This window comes from Schistocerca americana, chromosome 1, assembly GCF_021461395.2.
Source record: "Schistocerca americana isolate TAMUIC-IGC-003095 chromosome 1, iqSchAmer2.1, whole genome shotgun sequence".
NCBI classification, from domain to species: domain Eukaryota; kingdom Metazoa; phylum Arthropoda; class Insecta; order Orthoptera; family Acrididae; genus Schistocerca; species Schistocerca americana.
Genome location: NC_060119.1, coordinates 1,242,082,516 through 1,242,101,012, shown reverse-complemented (window position 1 = coordinate 1,242,101,012; position 18,497 = coordinate 1,242,082,516). Strand labels below are relative to the sequence as shown.

At 43.2% G+C, this 18,497-nt stretch overlaps 1 protein-coding gene across 1 annotated transcript in view; it reads right to left on the bottom strand.

Moving 5' to 3' along the window:
• LOC124598517 (Down syndrome cell adhesion molecule-like protein Dscam2) overlaps positions 1-18,497 on the bottom strand; it is a 439,700-nt gene that overhangs the window by 296,609 nt on the left and 124,594 nt on the right. Inside the window, exon 4 of the mRNA XM_047136006.1 lies at positions 9,388-9,589. Coding sequence (XP_046991962.1) covers positions 9,388-9,589 — 202 coding nt within the window. The remainder of the gene's footprint in view (positions 1-9,387; positions 9,590-18,497) is intronic.

The window sequence follows — 18,497 nt, the reverse complement described above, 5'->3', positions numbered from 1 at the left end:
ACAGTCACTTGTCAAAGAGATAAAGCCATACAACTTTGGAAAACAAAACACTGTCTAATTCCGTAAAGATACCCTGCTTGCAGCCAGCGAGCGGCGCCGTCAGAGGTGACACACCAAGTCGCTACAACCATTTACATGGCGCGTCAATTTTGCAGCTATAAAAAACGCACTTAGAATTCACTTAGAAGGGTGACACTTGATTTGTTTTATTCAGAAAACTCCAAATAATTTGATAATGAAAAAAACCAAAAACCGTTAATTTTGTCGCTTTCATCGTTCTGGTTCCCCTTAACAACTGCAAAGTGTTATAGTAAAAGTTTGCTCAAGTAAAATTCAGTCAGAGTGTAGCCAAGTTTCTAGAATCTGGTAAATGACTATACGGAGTTAGTTCAAAGAATAATACCTTTTGAAAGTAAATTCCAGTTAGAAAGAGGTTTTTCTGAAGTGAAGTGATCAGTTTAAAAAGTGTGTTCTTTAGTATCTAAGTATTTTAGTATTTAAGTTTGTTACTATACAAAATGATTTTATATACGTTCCCTCTCGCCAAATTTTTTTCCTTTTTCCTGGAGTTATCTACTATTTTTTCTCTTTTTAAAACGTAATGTATAAGGGTATAGTAGTCAAAAAGAAATTCCAGTGTTTGTACTAACATTAGTTACGTGGAGTAATATTAATTTGAAGAACCAGATTAAACAGTAAGAAGAAAGTTTGCAAAAACACATACTTCAGCTTTTCCGATACTTCACTGTTTCATTGCCTGGATTAGCTGGCGACCATTAGTACATGTTTTAAACCACAAAATTAACTTGCAACTGCGTTGTCCTATCTTCAGTGTAATATTATTCATAAGACGTTTCTATTTAACCGGTGGATAAAATCATAGGAAAAGAATTGAATAGTCTGATTTACTTACGCATTAGACACAACACACGGTCAAATCTTGCAAAAAGGGTAACACTATTGATTAGCTTCTCCTATTAACAGGAATATCCTCCGATAGAGTACTTTATTTGGAAACTAAACCAAATTTTAGTACGAGGGTTGTACGTGGCTTTTCCCGTAACACAACTATTTGTTCTGTTGGGGTGTAGCATACGTGACAATATAGGGACAAGTTTTTCTATTATTTAGGTAAAAGTATACTAAATTTCAATAGTAGAGGTAGGATTATAACTTGATAAACTGTTGCTATTAAATGTATAAGATCAATTCAAACAAGATTATTGTGTCGTCTGTTCCATTGGTCTACACCATCTCCGGCTACGAAAATTTAACTAGAACTCAGCCAGCAGGTTTGCAAGGACGTTATAAAATTGATATCATCTTAAAAGGAACTGTTTTGCAGTGGTATGTGTTTAATCTCTAGGCAAAATCTGACGAGCCATATTTAAGGCACAATACAATCACGCATTTAAGTTTCTCTCTCAAGACAGAAAATTTGTTCTCAGCAGGCAGTCATAGCACACATGTCGATGTTTCTGAAACGTTCTGATATTTTCTTGCTTAAAATAATTGGTTAGACAAAATATACTACCAGTAAGTTTAATAGTACTATTTATGAAAATAAATCGTCAAGCTAAGCATCAAACTCACGGTATATAGCGTGTATCTTGTAGCGATGCCGTTTCTTTTCTGTTACTTGTCCGTTCCTAATTAGGAACAAACTTTAACTGGCTGTGAGGCATGGGACAGCTGTCACATATACACTACTGGCCATTAAAATTCGTACACCAAGAAGAAATGCAGATGGTGAACGGGTATTTATTGGACAAATATATTATACTAGAACTGACATGTGATTACATTTTCACGCAATTAGGGTGCATAGATCCTGAGAAATCTGTACCCAGAACAACCAACTCTGGCCGTAATAACGGCCTTGATACGCCTGGGCATTGAGTCAAACAGAGCTTGGATGGCGTGTACAGGTACAGCTGCCCATGCAGCTTCAGCACGATACCACTGTTCATCAAGAGTAGTGACTGGCGTGTTGTGACGAGCCATTTGCTCGGTCACCATTGACCAGACGTTTTCAGTTGTTGAGAGATCTGGAGAATGTGCTGGCCAGGGCAGCAGTCGAACATTTTCTGTATCCAGAAAGGCCCGTACAGGACCTGCAACATGCGGTCGTGCATTATCCTGTTGAAATGTACGGTTTCGCAGGGATTGAATGAAGTGTAGAGCCACGGGTCGTAACACATCTGAAATGTAGCGTCCACTGTTCAAAGTGCTGTCAATGCAAACAAGAGGTGAGCGAGACGTGTAACCAATGGCACCCCATGCCATCACGCCGGGTGTTACGCCAGTATGGCGATGACGAATACACACCTCCAACGTGCATTCACCGCGATGTTGCCAAACACGGATGCGACCATCATGATGTTGTAAACAGAACCTGGATTCATCCGAAAAAATGACGTTTTGCCATTCGTGCACCCAGGTTCGTCATTGAGTACACCATCGCAGGCCCTCCTGTCTGTGATGCAGCGTCAAGGGTAACCGCAGCCATGGTCTCCGAGCTGATAGTCCATGCTGCCGCAAACGTCGCCGAACTGTTCGTGCAGATGGTTGTTGCCTTGCAAACGTCCCCATCTGTTGACTCAGGGATCGAGACGTGGCTGCACGATCCGTTACAGTCATGCGGATAAGATGCCTGTCATCTCGACTGCTAGTGATACGAGGCCGTTGGGATCCAGCACGGCGTTCCGTGTTACTCTCCTGAACCCACCGATTCCATATGCTGCTTACAGTCATTGGATTTCGACCAACGCGAGCAGCAATGTCGCGATAAGATAAACCAGAAACGCGATAGGCTACAATCCTACGTTTATCAAAGTCGGAAACGTGATGGTACGCATTTCTTCTCCTTACACGATGCATCACAACAACGTTTCACCAGACAAAGCCGATCAACTGCTGTTTGTGTATGAGAAATCGGTTGCAATCTTTCCTCGTGTCAGCTAGTTGTAGATGTTGCCACCGGCGCCAACCTCGTGTGAATGCTTTGAAAAGCTAATATTCTCCATACCACAGCATGGCGTCTGTAGCACGTCATCTTCGTGGTGTAGCAATTTTAATGGCCAGTAGTGTAGTAGCTGTTGGGAAACTAGTTCTGCAGTATGTATCTACATCCACGTGATTACTCTACAGTTTACAATTAAATGTCTGGCAGAGGGTTCATCGAATCGCCTTAAAGTATTTGTCTACCGTTCTATTCTAGAACAGAGTGCGGGAAAAGTGAACACATAAATTATTCCGTAAGAGCCGTGATTTCTCTTATTTCATTATGATGATCATTTCTCCCTATGAGAATAGGCGCCAACAAAATATTTGCACAATCTGAGGAAAAAGTTGGTGATTGAAATTTCATGGGAAGGTCCTGGAGCGGAAAGCGCCTTTCTTTTGAAGCCTCCCCCCCTCCCCCCCCCCCATTCGTGTATCATATCAGTGGCACTCTTGTCACCTATTTCGCGATAATACAAAGCGAGATGCCCTTCATTTAACTTTTCCGATGTCCTCCGTCAGATCTGTCTGATGTGAATCCCACACCCCACAGCAAGCATTTTAGTGTTTTGACAATAAAGCGCTGCCTTTGGTTTCGTTTCCCCCACAACATTATCTATGTGATCGTTCCAAATTAAAATATTCACAATTATAAAACCTAATTATTTCGTTGAATTTACAGCCTTTAGATTTGTGAGATTTATCGTGTAACCAATATTTAGCGGATTCCTTTTAACTCTCATCTGGATGACTTTACACTTTTCATTATTTAGAGTCATTTGTCACTTTCCGCATCTATAGATATCTTGTCTAAATCTTTTTGCAATTGGGTCTGATCATCTGACGACTTCATAAAATGGTAAATGACAGCATCGCCTGCAAACAATCTAAGACTGCTACTCAGATTGTCTCATTATTTATGTAGATCAGCAACAGCAGAGGACCTAAGACGCTTCCTTGAGAAACGCCAATTCTGCTGTACTCGAAGACTTTGTCAGTTACTGCGAATTGCGATTTTCTGACAGGAAATGACGATCCAGTCGCACAACTGATGACGATACTCCATAGGTACGCAATTTAATTAAAGCCCTTGTGAGGAACGATGTCAAAACCTCCTAGAAACCTAAAAATGTGGTGTCAATTTGACATTTCCTGTCCGTATCACTCATTACTTCCGTGAGAATAAAGAGCCAGTTGAGTTTCACGAGAACGATTTTTCTGAATCTGTGTTGGTTGTTTGCAAATAAATCGTTTACTTAGATGTAGTTCATAATGTTCGAGCACACTATATATTCCAAAATCCTGTTGGAAATTGGCGTTATCGATGTGGGTCTTTAATTCAGTGGATTACTTCTATTTTCTCTTTTGGTTATTGGTGTGACCTGCCCAACTTTCCAGTGTTTGGGTACTGGTCTTTCTACGAGCGAGTGATTGTATATGATTGCCCAGTATGGAACCATTGTATCAGCATACTCTGAAAGGAACCTGACTGGTAGTCATCGATCTAATGACGAGATGGTTGGGGGATGCCATAATTAGGACACATTAATTGGAGTTACACTGCGTAATGCCATGTACACTCCTACACAGTATTAACATACACAGCACACAACGTTAAACTACATTGATATACAAGGACACACAGTAAACTAATTCGTGAATAACGTTCCCCGTACCAAAGGTGCAAGGCGCAGTGGGATGGCTGGTTATATGTATAACTTTGTAATAAACAGTCAGGATAAGTAGTTGTACGAGCGATTTTAACACTCCCGAACGGAAACTTTTCACTGAAATGTAGACTTCGAACGCTGAGTGGATTAACATGAACACATCTAAAAAAATTGTTTTCATTGTAAACGGTATCACGACAGCACATCGTCTGAACAACAGTTAATATGGTTTTTTGCCTATAGTAATTGGAGTCGTGATATTTCACTGCATGTCGTATACGCTTGGACAGCAAGCTATTTTTATATAGTATTTGATGGAAAGCATTTGTTTAACTCTGAAGATATTAATTTGTATAGTACCAGCAGTAACACATATAACTATGAAACATTAATAACTTAAATCATTGAACAAGGGAAAATATGGGATTCATTCACTGACAACGAAATGAAAACAAGTAACAACGGAAGCACTATTCATGTAAGCAATTAATAAAAGCGTTATCACAAATGTGAGACAGAGCTTGGCTTTACAAAACTAGGAGTGAGAAAATAAGTGAACATCGTAGCACTAGCTTTTATAAGATTAAATAACTTTTTTGTAAAACAGTGTTATGCGGTAGGGATGGATGGAATGTGGTAGCACTGTTTTAAACAGACTGGTCTTGTCTTAAAGTGGGTGGATCATATGACCATTCTGATGTTGGTTTTCCGTGCTTCCCTAAAATTACTTCAGGCAAATGCCGGTATGGTTCCTACTATAGAGATGCTGCATCCTTTGGACAGTTAGTCGACAATCTGACCATTCTTCATTACAACAACGGTTACTAAGTCACTGCAGAATACTTTGCTAACATTAAGCTTCATGACGACGCGCTACTACTTTTATAACATACTTGGCGGCTCCAATGTAGCATTTTGTACGACTAAATTAGACAGTGTGACAATTATTGAACTATATGAAATAAAACCCTCGTAACTTCTGAACGGTTTGCTTTAGGACGTTCAAACTGCTCGGTTGGCCCTGGGGCATGATGAGCTTGTTGTCGGCCATTTTCTCATGAAAGATGTTACCGTACAGCGTGCCTGAGCGCATTTGGGGGACTGAGAATCCGCATTTTGCGATTGAGAAGTCTCCTTACCCTCAAAGGGTGACTACGTGATGTGCAGTGTCCAGTCACGGAATAATCGGTGAGATATTCCTTGATGCCATGGCGACTACCGAACGGTACGTGAAGGTCTTGGTAGATGATTTCGTTCCCATTATGTGAAGTGACGCTGATTTCGACAAGATGTGGTTCATGCTAGACGAAGCTCAACCCCATCGAAGCAGAAGAGTGTTTGATGTCCTGGAGGAGCACTTTGGGGACTGCATTCTGGCTCGGGGTACCCAGAGGCCACTGGCATGGGCAGCGATTGGCCGCCATGTTCTCGGGATCTGAACACATGCGTCTCCTTTTTGTGGGACTTAATTACAGATAAGGTGTATAGCAATAACCCCACAACCATTGCTCATCTGAAAACAGCCTTTCAGGAGGTCATAGACAGCATCGTGTTCCGACACTTCAGCGGGTCATGCAGAATTTCGCTGTTCGTCTGTCCCAGATCATCATCGATGATGGCAGGCATATCGAACATGTCGTAACCTAAATCTGAATACACTTTTCCCACTATTTGTCTTATATGGTCATTCCACTTAAGGCCGACTCCTAGATATTTTACGCCAGATACTGTTCCCAGCGGTTTGTCATCTCGTTCAGGGTCAATTGCCAGAGTCTGCACCATTCATCAGTTCTCTGCAGGTCATTCTGCAAATCGTTACTATCTTCTCGCGTTGCTCCTTTGTTATACACAACCGCATCATCTGCACAGAGCCTTAGGGAACATCCGACGCTTTCTACTGGATTATTTATATACACTGAAGGGCCAAAGAAACTGGTACAGGCATGCATATTCAAATACAGAGATATGTAAACAGGCAGAATACGGCGCTGCTGGCGGCAGTGCCTATTTAAGACCACAAGTGTCTGGCGCAGTTGTTAGATCGGTTACTGCTGGTACAGTGGCAGGTTATCGAGATTTAAGTGAGTTTGAAGGTGGTGTTATAGTGGGCGCCTGAGCGATGGGACACAGCATCTCCGAAATAGCGGTGAAGTGGGAATTTATCCGCACAGCCATTTCACGAGTGCACCATCAATATGACGAATCCGGTAAAACATCAAATCTCCGACATCGCTGCGGCCGGAAAAAGATGCTGCAAGAACGGGATCAACGACGACTGAACAGACTCATTCAACCTGAGAGAAGTGGAATCCTCCCGTAAATTACTGCAGCTTTCATTGTTGGGCCATCAACAAGTGTCAGCGTGCGAAACATTCAACGTAACATCATCGATATGGGCTTTCGGAGCCGAAGGCCCACTCGTGCACCCTTGATGACTGGACGTCAGAAAGGTTTATACCTCGCCTGGCCCGTCAACGCCGACATTGGACTGTTGATGAATGGAGAAATGTTTCCTGGTCGGACGAGTCTCGTTTCAAATTGTATCGAGCGGATTGATGTGTAGGGGTATGGACGCTGCATGTTAGGCTCTGTAATGATGTGGGGCGTGTGAAGTTTGTGTGATATGGGACCCCTGATACGTCTAGATACTACTCCGACATGTGACACGTACGTAAGCATCTTGTCTGATCACCTGCTTCCATTCATACACATTTTGCCATCCGAAGGACTTGGGCAATTCCAGCAGGATAATGCGACGCTTCTCACGTCCAGAATTGTTACAGAGTGGCTCCAGGAACACTCTTCTGAATTTAAACACTTCCGCTGGCCACCAAACTCCGCAGACATGAACATTATTGAGCAAATGTGGGATGCCTTGCAAAGTGCTGTTAAGAAGAGATCTCCACCCCCGTCATACTGTTACGGATTTATCGACAGCCCTGCAGGATTCATGGTGTCAGTTCCCTCCAGCACTACTTCAGGCATTAGTTGAGTCTGTGCCACGTCGTGTTGCGGCACTTCTGCGTGGTCCGGGTGGCCCTACACGATATTGTGGAAGTGTACCAGTTTCTTTGGTTCTTCAGTGTATATTGTAAACAGTAACGGTCCTATCACACTTTCTTGGGTTACACCAGAAATTAGCTTTACATCTGTTTATTATGGTCCGGTAAGAGTGACATGTTGAGTTCTGCCTGCAAGGAAGTCTTGAATCCAGTCACAAATCTGCTCCTATACTCGCTAAACGCCAGTGCGGAACGGTGTTAAATGCCTTTCTGAAGTAGAGCAACACGGCATCAACCTGAGCGCCATTGTCTACGGTACCGTGAATTTCACATGGAGGAACAGAGTGAGCTGAGCTTCGCAGGATGTCTATTTGATGAATCCATGTCGATTTTTATGGAGGAGGTTTTCCTTCTCGGTGAACGTCATACCCAGTCATCTTTATTGGTAACTTTGTACGACTTCATACGTCTACATCTACATCTACATGATTACTCTGCAATTCACATTTAAGTGCTTGGCGGAGAGTTCATCGAACCACAATCATACTATCTCTCTACCATTCCACTCCCGAACAGCGCGCGGGAAAAACGAACACCTAAACCTTTCTGTTCGAGCTCTGATTTCTCTTATTTTATTTTGACGATCATTCCTACCTATGTAGGTTGGGCTCAACAAAATATTTTCGCATTCGGAAGAGAAAGTTGGCGACTGAAATTTCGTAAATAGATCACTCCGCGACGAAAAACGTCTTTGCTTTACTGACTTCCATCCCAACTCTCGTATCATATCTGCCACACTCTCTCCCCTATTACGTGATAATACAAAACGAGCTGCCCTTTTTTGGACCCTTTCGATGCCCTACGTGAATCCCACCTGGTAAGGATCCCACACCGCGCATCAATATTCTAACAGAGGACGAACGAGTGTAGTGTAAGCTGTCTCTTTAGTGGACTTGTTGCATCTTCTAAGTGTCCTGCCAATGAACCGCAACCTTTGGGTCGCTTTCCCCACAATATTATCTATGTGGGGTTTCCAACTGAAGTTGTTCGTAATTTTAACACCCAGGTACTTAGTTGAATTGACAGCCTTGAGAATTGTACTATTTATCGAGTAATCGAGTTCCAACGGTATTCTTTTGGAACTCATGTGGATCACCTCACACTTTTCGTTATTTAGCGTCAACTGCCACCTGCCATACCATACAGCAATCTTTTCTAAATCGCTTTGCAACTGATACTGGTCTTCGGATGACCTTACTAGACGGTAAATTACAGCATCATCTGCGAACAACCTAAGGGAACTGCTCAGATTAGATTGTCACCCAGGGCGTTTATATAGATCAGGAACAGCAGAGGTCCCAGGACGCTTCCCTGGGGAACACCTGGTATCACTTCAGTTTTAGTCGATGATTTGCCGTCTATTACTACGAACTGCGACCTTCCTGACAGGAAATCACGAATCCAGTCGCACAACTGAGACGATACCCCATAGGCCCGCAGCTTGATTAGAAGTCGCTTGCGAGGAACGGTGTCAAAAGCCTCCCGGAAATCCAGAAATACGGAGTCAACTTCAGATCCCCTGTCGATAGCGGACATTACTACGAAAACTGTTAAGTTCTATTAGCCAAAAGTGTTTAACTTTTAGGGACAGTGGTAGCGAATTTAGTGACAAGAGATGTGAGGGTGAGTGGCGGTGACGCGACGTGACGTACCAGCAGGTGAGGCGTGACGTGCGCCGCCAAGGGCGCCGTGACGGAGAGCGAGGTGTGGACGCGCTGCTCGCCGAAGGCGTTGTGCACGCGGCACTCCCACCTGCCCGCGTCCTCGGGCCTGGAGCCGCGGATGTGCAGCGCGTCCTGCGACGCCCACACGCGGCCCGTCGACGACACCGGCGTGCCAGACTCCCGCCACCACCTGCAACCAGTAGTGACGTCACGTGTGAGCACGGCCAGCCGGAGAGAGTCGCCCCACTGCTGTGGACTCTGACGGAGAATCGTACGTACTTTTTGCCATTTACTTACTGTATGCAGAAAACTTGCCCTTTTTCTATTCTAAAGATGGTCGTAAAATAATTTCAGACATTGATACATCTACATCCATACTCCGCAAGCCACCTGACGGTGTGTGGCGGAGGGTACCTTCAGTGCCTCTATCGGTTCTCCCTTGTATTCCAATCTCGTATTGCTCGTGGAAAGAAAGATTGTCGGTATGCCTCTGTGTGCACTCTAATCTCTCTGATTTTATCCTCATGCTCTCTTCGCGGGATATATGTACGAGGGACCAATGTACTGCTTCACTCCTCGGTTAAGGTACGTTCTCGAAACTTCAACAAAAGCCCGTACCGAGCTACTGAGCGTCTCTCCTGCAGAGTCTTCCACTGAAGTTTATCTATCATCTCCGTAACGAGAATGAGATTTTCACTCTGCAGCGGAGTGTGCGCTGATATGAAACTTCCTGGCAGATTAAAACTGTGTGCCGCACCGAGACTCGAACCCGTGACCTTTACCTTTCACGGACAAGTGCTCTACCACCTGAGCTACCCAAGCACGACTCACGCCCGGTCCTCACAGCTTTACTTCTGCCAGTGATTCGTCTCCTACCTTCGGTCCTCCACACAGTCTTAATGTGCCAGGAAGTTTCATATCAGCGCACACTCCGCTCCAGAGTGAAAATGTCATTCTGGAAACATCCCCCAGGCTGTGGCTAAGCCATGTCTCCGCAATATCCTTTCTTTCGGGAGTGCTAGGTCTGCAGGGTTCGCAGGAGGGCTTCTGTAAAGTTTGGAAGGTAGGAGACGAGATACTGGCAGAAGTAAAGCTGTGAGGAGGGGGCGTGCGTCGTGCTTGGGTAGCTCAGTTAGTAGAGCACTTGCCCGTGAAAGGCAAAGGTCCCGAGATCGAGTCTCGGTGCGGCACACAGTTTTAATCTGCCAGGACGTTTCATCTCCGTAACACTTTCGCGATTACTAAATGATCCTGTAACGAAGCGCGCTGCTCTCCGTTGCATCTTCTCTATCTCTTCTGTCAACCCTATCTGGTACGCATCCCACATTGGTGAGCAGTATTCAAGCAGTGGGCGAACAAGTGTACTGTAACCTACTTCCTCTGTTATCAGATTGCATTTCCTTAGGATTCTTCCAATAAATCTCAGTCTGGCATCTGCTTTACCGACCATCAACTTTATATCATCACTCCATTTTAAATCATTCCTACTTCCAGACAATTCACAGAATTAACTGCTTCCAGTTGGTGACCTGCTACATTGTAGCCAAATGATAAAGAATCTTTCTTTCTATGTATTCGCAGCACATTACACTTGTCTACATTGAGATTCAATTGCCATTCCCTGCACCATGCGTCAATTCGCTGCAGATCCTCCTGCATTTCAGTACAATTTTCCATTGTTACAACCTCTCGATACACCACAGCATCATCCGCAAAAAGCCTCAGTGAACTTCCGATGTCATCCACAAGGTCATTTATGTATATTGTGAATATCAACGGTCCTACTACGCTCCCCTGCGGCACACCTGAAATCACTCTTACTTCGGAAGACTTCCCTCCATTGAGAATGACATGCTGTGTTCTGTTGTCTAGGAACTCTTCAATCCAATCACACAATTGGTCTGATAGTCCATATGCTCTTATTTTGTTCATTAAACAACTGGGGGGAACTGTATCGAACGCCTTGCGGAAGTCAAGAAACACGGCATCTACCTGGGAACCCGTATCTATGGTCCTCTGAGTCTCGTGGACGAATAGTGCTAGTTGGGTTTCAGACGATCGTCTTTTTCGAAACCCATGCTGATTCCTACAGAGTAGATTTCTAGTCTCCAGAAAAGTCATTATACTCGAACATGATACGTATTCCAAAATTCTACAACTGAGCGACGTTAGAGATATAGGTCTATAGTACTGCACAGCTGTTCGACGTCCCTTCTTGAAAACGGGGACGACCTGTGCCCTTTTCCAATCTTTTGGAACACTACGCTCTTCTGGAGACCTACGGTACACCGCTGCAAGAAGGGTGGCAAGTTCCTTCGCGTACTCTGCGTAAAATCGAACTGGTATCCCATCAGGTCCAGCGGCCTATCCTCTTTTGAGCGATTTTAATTGTTTCTCTATTCCTCTGTCGTCTATTTCGATATCTACCATTTTGTCATCAGTGCGACAATCTAGAGAGGGAACTACAGTGCAGTCTTCCTCTGTGAAACAGCTTTGGAAAAAGACATTTAGTATTTCGGCCATTAGTCTGTCATCCTCTCTTTCACTACCATTTTGGTCACAGAGTGTCTAGACATTTTGTTTTGATCCATCTACTGCTTTGACATAAGACCAAAATTTCTTAGGATTTTCTGCCAAGTCAGTACATCCTCTATATAATAATTTATTAACACTTAATTTATATAATGCAGTAATAAGATAAGATATGAACTCAAAAGCGTGGTATAATTTCTTTACCTATGTGGTTAACAAGGGAACCAACGGTCTTCCTCTCATCAATTTGGTTCATGTTGAGACGGTGTGTAGGACACGACTAGGATTTCAATATATGTAAACAGGAGGACGCAACCCTCAACCGTTTCCAAGGTCACTGAGTTTGAGAATTTTGACATGCTTATACACTTTGCAAGGTCGCAGATAGTCAGCAGCGGAACGAGTAAGTGCATAGCTCTGTAAGCGCGGGGTATCTGGATCGTATGTCGCTACTGGTACTTTTTTTTCATTCCCACCTAATTCTAAAAAACGTTTGATTACTCCTGAAAAGAGTAGACAAAATTGTTTTTCTTAAGGAGACAGGAAATAAAGAAAGGTTATATGAGGACTTAAAATGAAACCAGAGCAATCTGAGCCGTGCTCTCTCCCAACTATGCCGTTTCGTGAACTTTGCTGTCTATCTGTGTTTGGTTTCCCGGCCTTGTCGCGGTTACGTCGTGGTTCTTCTTCCTTCTACGTGTGGCAGCAGTGTTGTGTATCGATATTTGCGCCGTGTACCATCTTTGGTTTGGTGCATCTAGTTTCCGGCAAGGGGGTCTGGAGGGAGTCGTTCGGTTGTTGCGGACCAGGGAAGTTATCTGCGCGCGATGCAGTCGGCTGGGGCCGCTGGCAGCCCCTGCGCAATGACGGAGCGTGTACGGAGCTGTCCGATCGCTACGAGTTTCGTGGTTCGCTGACTCAGGACGTCAGAGTTGAGTAGTGGTTTCAACTACGCATGCCACGTCTGTTCATGTTGTGGTGGTTCACTTCGGCGGTTTGCTGTTGGGGAGGTTTTCTGGTGAGCAACACCGAGTGGTTCTACTCCTGAGTTTTAGCCGCCATGCGGTGCAATTAACTGTTTTGGTCTACTACGATTTGAGTGCAGCAGTGGAATTTTCTGTCTTGTGGCCGTTAGTGTTCCGGTTACCTTCCCTGGCCACTAACGTAATTTCAGGCAGTGTCCTTTCCTCGCCTGTTGTCGCTGTCCAACATGGTGTTTAATTTTGATAGCTAATGCATACTCCATTGTGGATTATCACGTTTGTAAAATTGCCGGTTTGAGTTCTCATGTACTGATTGACAGGAAGCAGGTTGTTGTGTCGGTCAGTTTGTGGCTGTTCCCTGGTTGGGTTCCGACGGATCAAGTGTAGTTGGGCTCACCACCTGTCTCACCTAAGTGAGCGAGGGCAGACCGACCCCCTGGAGGCTTCTGAGTGCCACCGGTGTTTAATTATCTGTTGTCAGCTATTTTAAATTTTAGGCTTATGGTTATTTGTTTGCTTTATAAAAATTTTGCAAAATTAATTTTTGAATTTATCTTTCAAGCTTAAACACTGTGGCCTCTGCCTTTAAAGATTATGGTAATATATTTTAAAATTTTGAAGATTAATTGTGGTCCTCAGCCATTGGTATTGCACCTTGCATATGTTGCTTCTTTAAATTATTTTATTGCTATCTTGATTGGATTTTTATCTTGTTAACATTTCTTGTTGGAGGCCTTCAGTCGTGAAAGGGTTGCGTTCGGTAAGGATTCGGTTACGTGCCGTTTTGATTGTAAGGGTTATTAAATTACAGTAAATGACAATTAGAAGCAGAAACTGACCTCAACCCTTGGCCCTTTCCACAATCCTATTACCTGTTCTGCGCAGCAGGTTTAGTGGGCGTATTACAATCACTTCATTTTCATTCTTGTATCTGAATTTCTGACAAGTATAATACATAACCCGTGGAGAAATGCACGAATCAGTATGGTGCTGATCGTAGAATCATGGAAAACAATAATTCTATTGACATACACTGGGGTGACAACTCATTGAATAGCGAAATGCACATATACGGATGGCGGCAGAATCACGTACACAAGATATAAAAGGACTGAGCATTGACCCAGCTTTTATTTCAAGTGAGATGATTCAAGTGAAAAGGTTTCGGATGGGAATATGGCCCCACAAAAGGAACTGACAGATTTTGAACGCGGATTGTTGGTTAGAGATAGACGCATGGGACATTCCATTTCGGAAACCTCTAGCGAATTGAATATTCTGAGATCTTCAGTGTCAAGGATGTGACGACAAAACCAAATTTCAGGCATTATCTCTCACCGCGGACGCCGCAATGGCTGAAAGCCTTCACTTAATGTCCGAGAGCAGCGGCGATTGCGTAGAGTTGTCAGTACTAACAGACAAGCAACACTGCGTAAAATAACGAAAGAAATCAATGTGGGACGTACGACGAACGTATCCGTTAGGACTGCGCGACGAAATTTGGAGCTCATCGGCTGTGACAGCAGACGACCGACGCGAGTGCCTTTGCTAACAGCATGATATGGTTCAAATGGCTCTGATCATTATGGGACGTAACTTCTGAGGCCATCAGTTCCCCAGAACTTAGAACTACTTAAACCTAACTAACCTAAGGACATCACACACATCCATGCCCGAGGCAGGATTCGAACCTTGCGACCGTAGCGGTCGCGCGGTTCCAGACTGTAACGCCTAGAACCACTCCGACCAGTTCAGCATGATATGCCCTGTAGTGCCTTTCCTGGCCTCACGACCATATCGGTTGTACTATAGATGACTGGAAAACCGTGGTCTGATAGGATGAACTCCGATTTCAGTTGGCAAGAACTGGTTGAAGTGTTAGAGTGTCGCGGAGATCCCACGAAGCCATCTCAACAACGCTCTATGCAACCTGGTCGTGGTTCTATAATGGTGTGGACTTGTTTACGGGCAATGGTCAACAACGATGCAATTTTTTAGGATGACAATGCTTCATGCCATCGTGTGACAGTTGTTCGCGACTGATTTGAATAGCATTCGGGACAATTCGAGTAAATATTTTGGTCACTCAGATCGCCCGACATGAATCACATCGAACATTTATGGTCCATTATCAAGAGGTCAGTTTGTTCACAAAATCCTGCACCGGCAACACTTTCGCAATTATGGACGACTGTAGAGGTAGCAAGGCTGAAATTTCTGCAGGAGAGTTCCAACGACGTGTTGAATCCATGCCACGTTCAGTTGCTGCGCTGCGGCGGACGAAAGAAGATCCGTCACGATATGAGGAGGTATCCCATGACTTTTGTCACCTCCTTGTACATTCCATCCATTGAAATATTCTCTATACAATAATTTGTTAACTACTAACTTTGATAATGCAATAATAAGATTAGTCCGTGCATGGCTGTGATATGAACTCAAAGGCGTCTTGTAATCCCTTTGCTCGTGTAGCTAACAAGGCGGCCATACGATCTTCCCCTCACAGATTTATTTCATATAGACAGCTGTGTAGGACACGACTATGACTGCAACGTACGTAAACAGGAACACACCGCTCTCAACTGTTTTCGAGATCACTGAGTTTGACAATTTTAGACATGCTTATATACTTGGTATGTTCACAGATATTCCAACAGTCTGCAGCACAAACAGTAAGCTTGTTTTGTAAGCGCAACGTATCTGGAACGCATCTCGCTACTGGTACTTTTTTTCATTCCCACGTAATTCTAGCATCGGATTTATTACCACTGTGCAAATTATCAATATTTCATTATTATTTACATAATTTTTATCCCGAAAAAGGAGAAAAGCTGTTTTCAAAAGAAGGCAGGAAATAAAACAAAGACATACGAGAATATTCGATCAAATTAATACAGTCATTACATTTATGTTATTGAATCTGCATTTGTGGTAAGTATGATATGTATCCTGTGGAGCAGTGCACAAATGAGAAATATGGGAAACAAAAATTGTTGGGATATATAGCACGTGTGATGAACGCCGAATTTTGCCATGTGCCTGATATTCTCATGAGTCTGTTGCAAAACAAACTTGGTCTATATTCATAAACGGTTTAGCGGTGCACCACGCATATCGAAGCATATCACGAATGTTGGTACGGACGACTGATGGTATACGATTGGTTAAATTTTTATGCAGTCATCTCTGGAAGCTGTCTCTCTATTCTTTTCGATCATGTATGCGCAATTTTGTAGTCGTTCTGTAAGGTTCTTCACGTGCGTGTAAAACTAAACGTTACAAGGATGCTGCACGGATGTTCATTAGGGATGGCATACTTTAATACTGCAAATTGTCAGGATGAAACGGAAATGGGAAAAGAATCGTATCGGTAGCAGATTCGACGAAGAGACCTCGCGCTTAAGAAAGTAACTGCTTACTCGCTCAGCTAGGGACGCCTTAAACGCTAATGACCATACAAAGTATATAAGCCGGCTGGTTGCTTTGAGGGAGGGGATCAAATAGCAGGGTCACAGGTCCCATCGGTCTAGGGAAGTAAGCCGACCGTGCCCTTTCAAAGGAACCATCCCAGTATTTGCCTGAAGCGATTTAGGGAAATCTTGGAAAACCTATATCAGGATGGCGAGACGCGGGTTTGAACCGTCGTCCTCTCGAATGCGAGTCCAGTGTGATAACCACTGCGCCATTTCACTCGGTTATATAAGCGGGCCTAAAATATTCAAACTCGATTTTCTCGAAAACGATTGAGAGTTGCATCTTACAAGGGAACCTCCCCATTGCACCCCCCTCAGATTTAGTTATAAGTTGGCACGGTGGATAGGCCTTGAAAAACTGGACACAGATCAATCGAGAAAACAGGAAGAAGTTGTGTGGAACTATGAAAAAAATAAGCAAAACATGCAAACTGGTGTAAATATAGATTCTGTATCAGTCGTCTCTCTTTCCAATCTATTCCTTTCCTCTTCAAGATATCCATCAGCTTGTTCCACTGAACTCTGTCAAAAGCCTTTTCTAAATCTATAAACACAGCAAAGATTTCTCTACCCTTTTCCATATATCTTTCCCCTATAGTTCTTAGCAGGCAATAGCATCTCTTGTTCCTTTTCCTCTTCTAAATCCGAACTGCTCCTCTGCAATCCCTCTATCCAGCTTGCCATATAACCTTCTATTCAACACTCTCAGCAAGACTTTAGCTGCATGAGAAATTAGATTGATGGTCTGGTGCTCTTCACATTTTTTAGTATTTCTCTTTTTCTCTATTGGTATCATAACTGTTGCAGCAAAGTCCTCAGGCCATTACCCTTTGTCATATATCTCGTTACAGAGGTTGGCTATTTCTTTTCTTTCCTTGTTTCCCAGACTCTTCAACAGTTCTGCTGGCAAGTATCAATTCCACATGCCTTCCTATTCTTCATCTCCTTCAGCGCCTTTCCTACTTCTGCTTCCAAGTTGGTAAATTCCTTTCCATCTTCCGGCACATATTGCTCCTCTTCAACCTTAATTTCGCTTTGCATTTCATCCCCTTTATATAGACATTCAATATATTCTTGCCATCTGTTCAAAACCTCGTGTGGTTCTTCTGCTAGAGTACCATCCACTCTTTCTATTTCCATGTTATTCGTCTTTCTTTTACGTTAAAAAACTATCTCACTAGCCAGTCTATACATCATTTCATACTTTCCTTCTCTCTCCATTTTCTCTATTTCGTCGCATTTCTGTTTCATCCATTTTTCTCTTGCTTCCTCAGTTTCTCTTCTTAATTCATTATTCAGTTTCCTCTACCTCTTTTTCCCTTCTTCAGTTTCTACACTTCTTCACTTTCTGCGCTCTTCCATCTTTTTCAACATGTTTTCTGTTATCCATTCTTTCCTGGTGCTTTGGAATACTCTAATTCCTAGTATTACTTTGGCAGAGTCCATGAGTCCTTCCCTCATTTTTATCCACTTGTCATTAACACTTTCATCAACACTATCTCTTTGCCATTTTTCCATAAATCTGTTCTCCAAAGCTGATGCCTTTCCTACCTCTTTGAGTCTTTCTATGTTTAGTCTTTCCTTTGCTTTACCTCTCCAGACTTTTTTCAACTTCACTTGTATTTCTACCATCACTAGGTTGTGGTCTGAACTTATATCCGCTCCTGGATAAGCTTTAGCATTCTTAAAACAGTTCCTAAACCTTTTTTGTATCAGGATGTAGTCCAGCTGATATCTTTCCCTATTAAAATTTGATATCCATGTGTAACGTCTCCTTTTGTTGTGTTCAAATATTGTGTTACCCACTGCCAATGAATTTTCTTTACAGAAGCTAATTAGTCGTTCACCTCTCTCATTTCTTATTCCTAAACCAAATTTTCCTACTATATCTTCATCTCTTCCTTCACCCACCACTGCATTTTAGTCCCCCATGATGATAATGCAGGCATTTCTGTTTTCTTTCTCGATGAGTTCTTGATTATGGGAGCAATTGCCGAAATTGGTTATGACTTTGAAGGGGTGTGTGATTCTCTATTCTACCAACTTACATGCCTGCGAAGATAGTCGCTCGGATTTGGTGGAAGCCTGTCTTGGAACTTTGTCTTATATT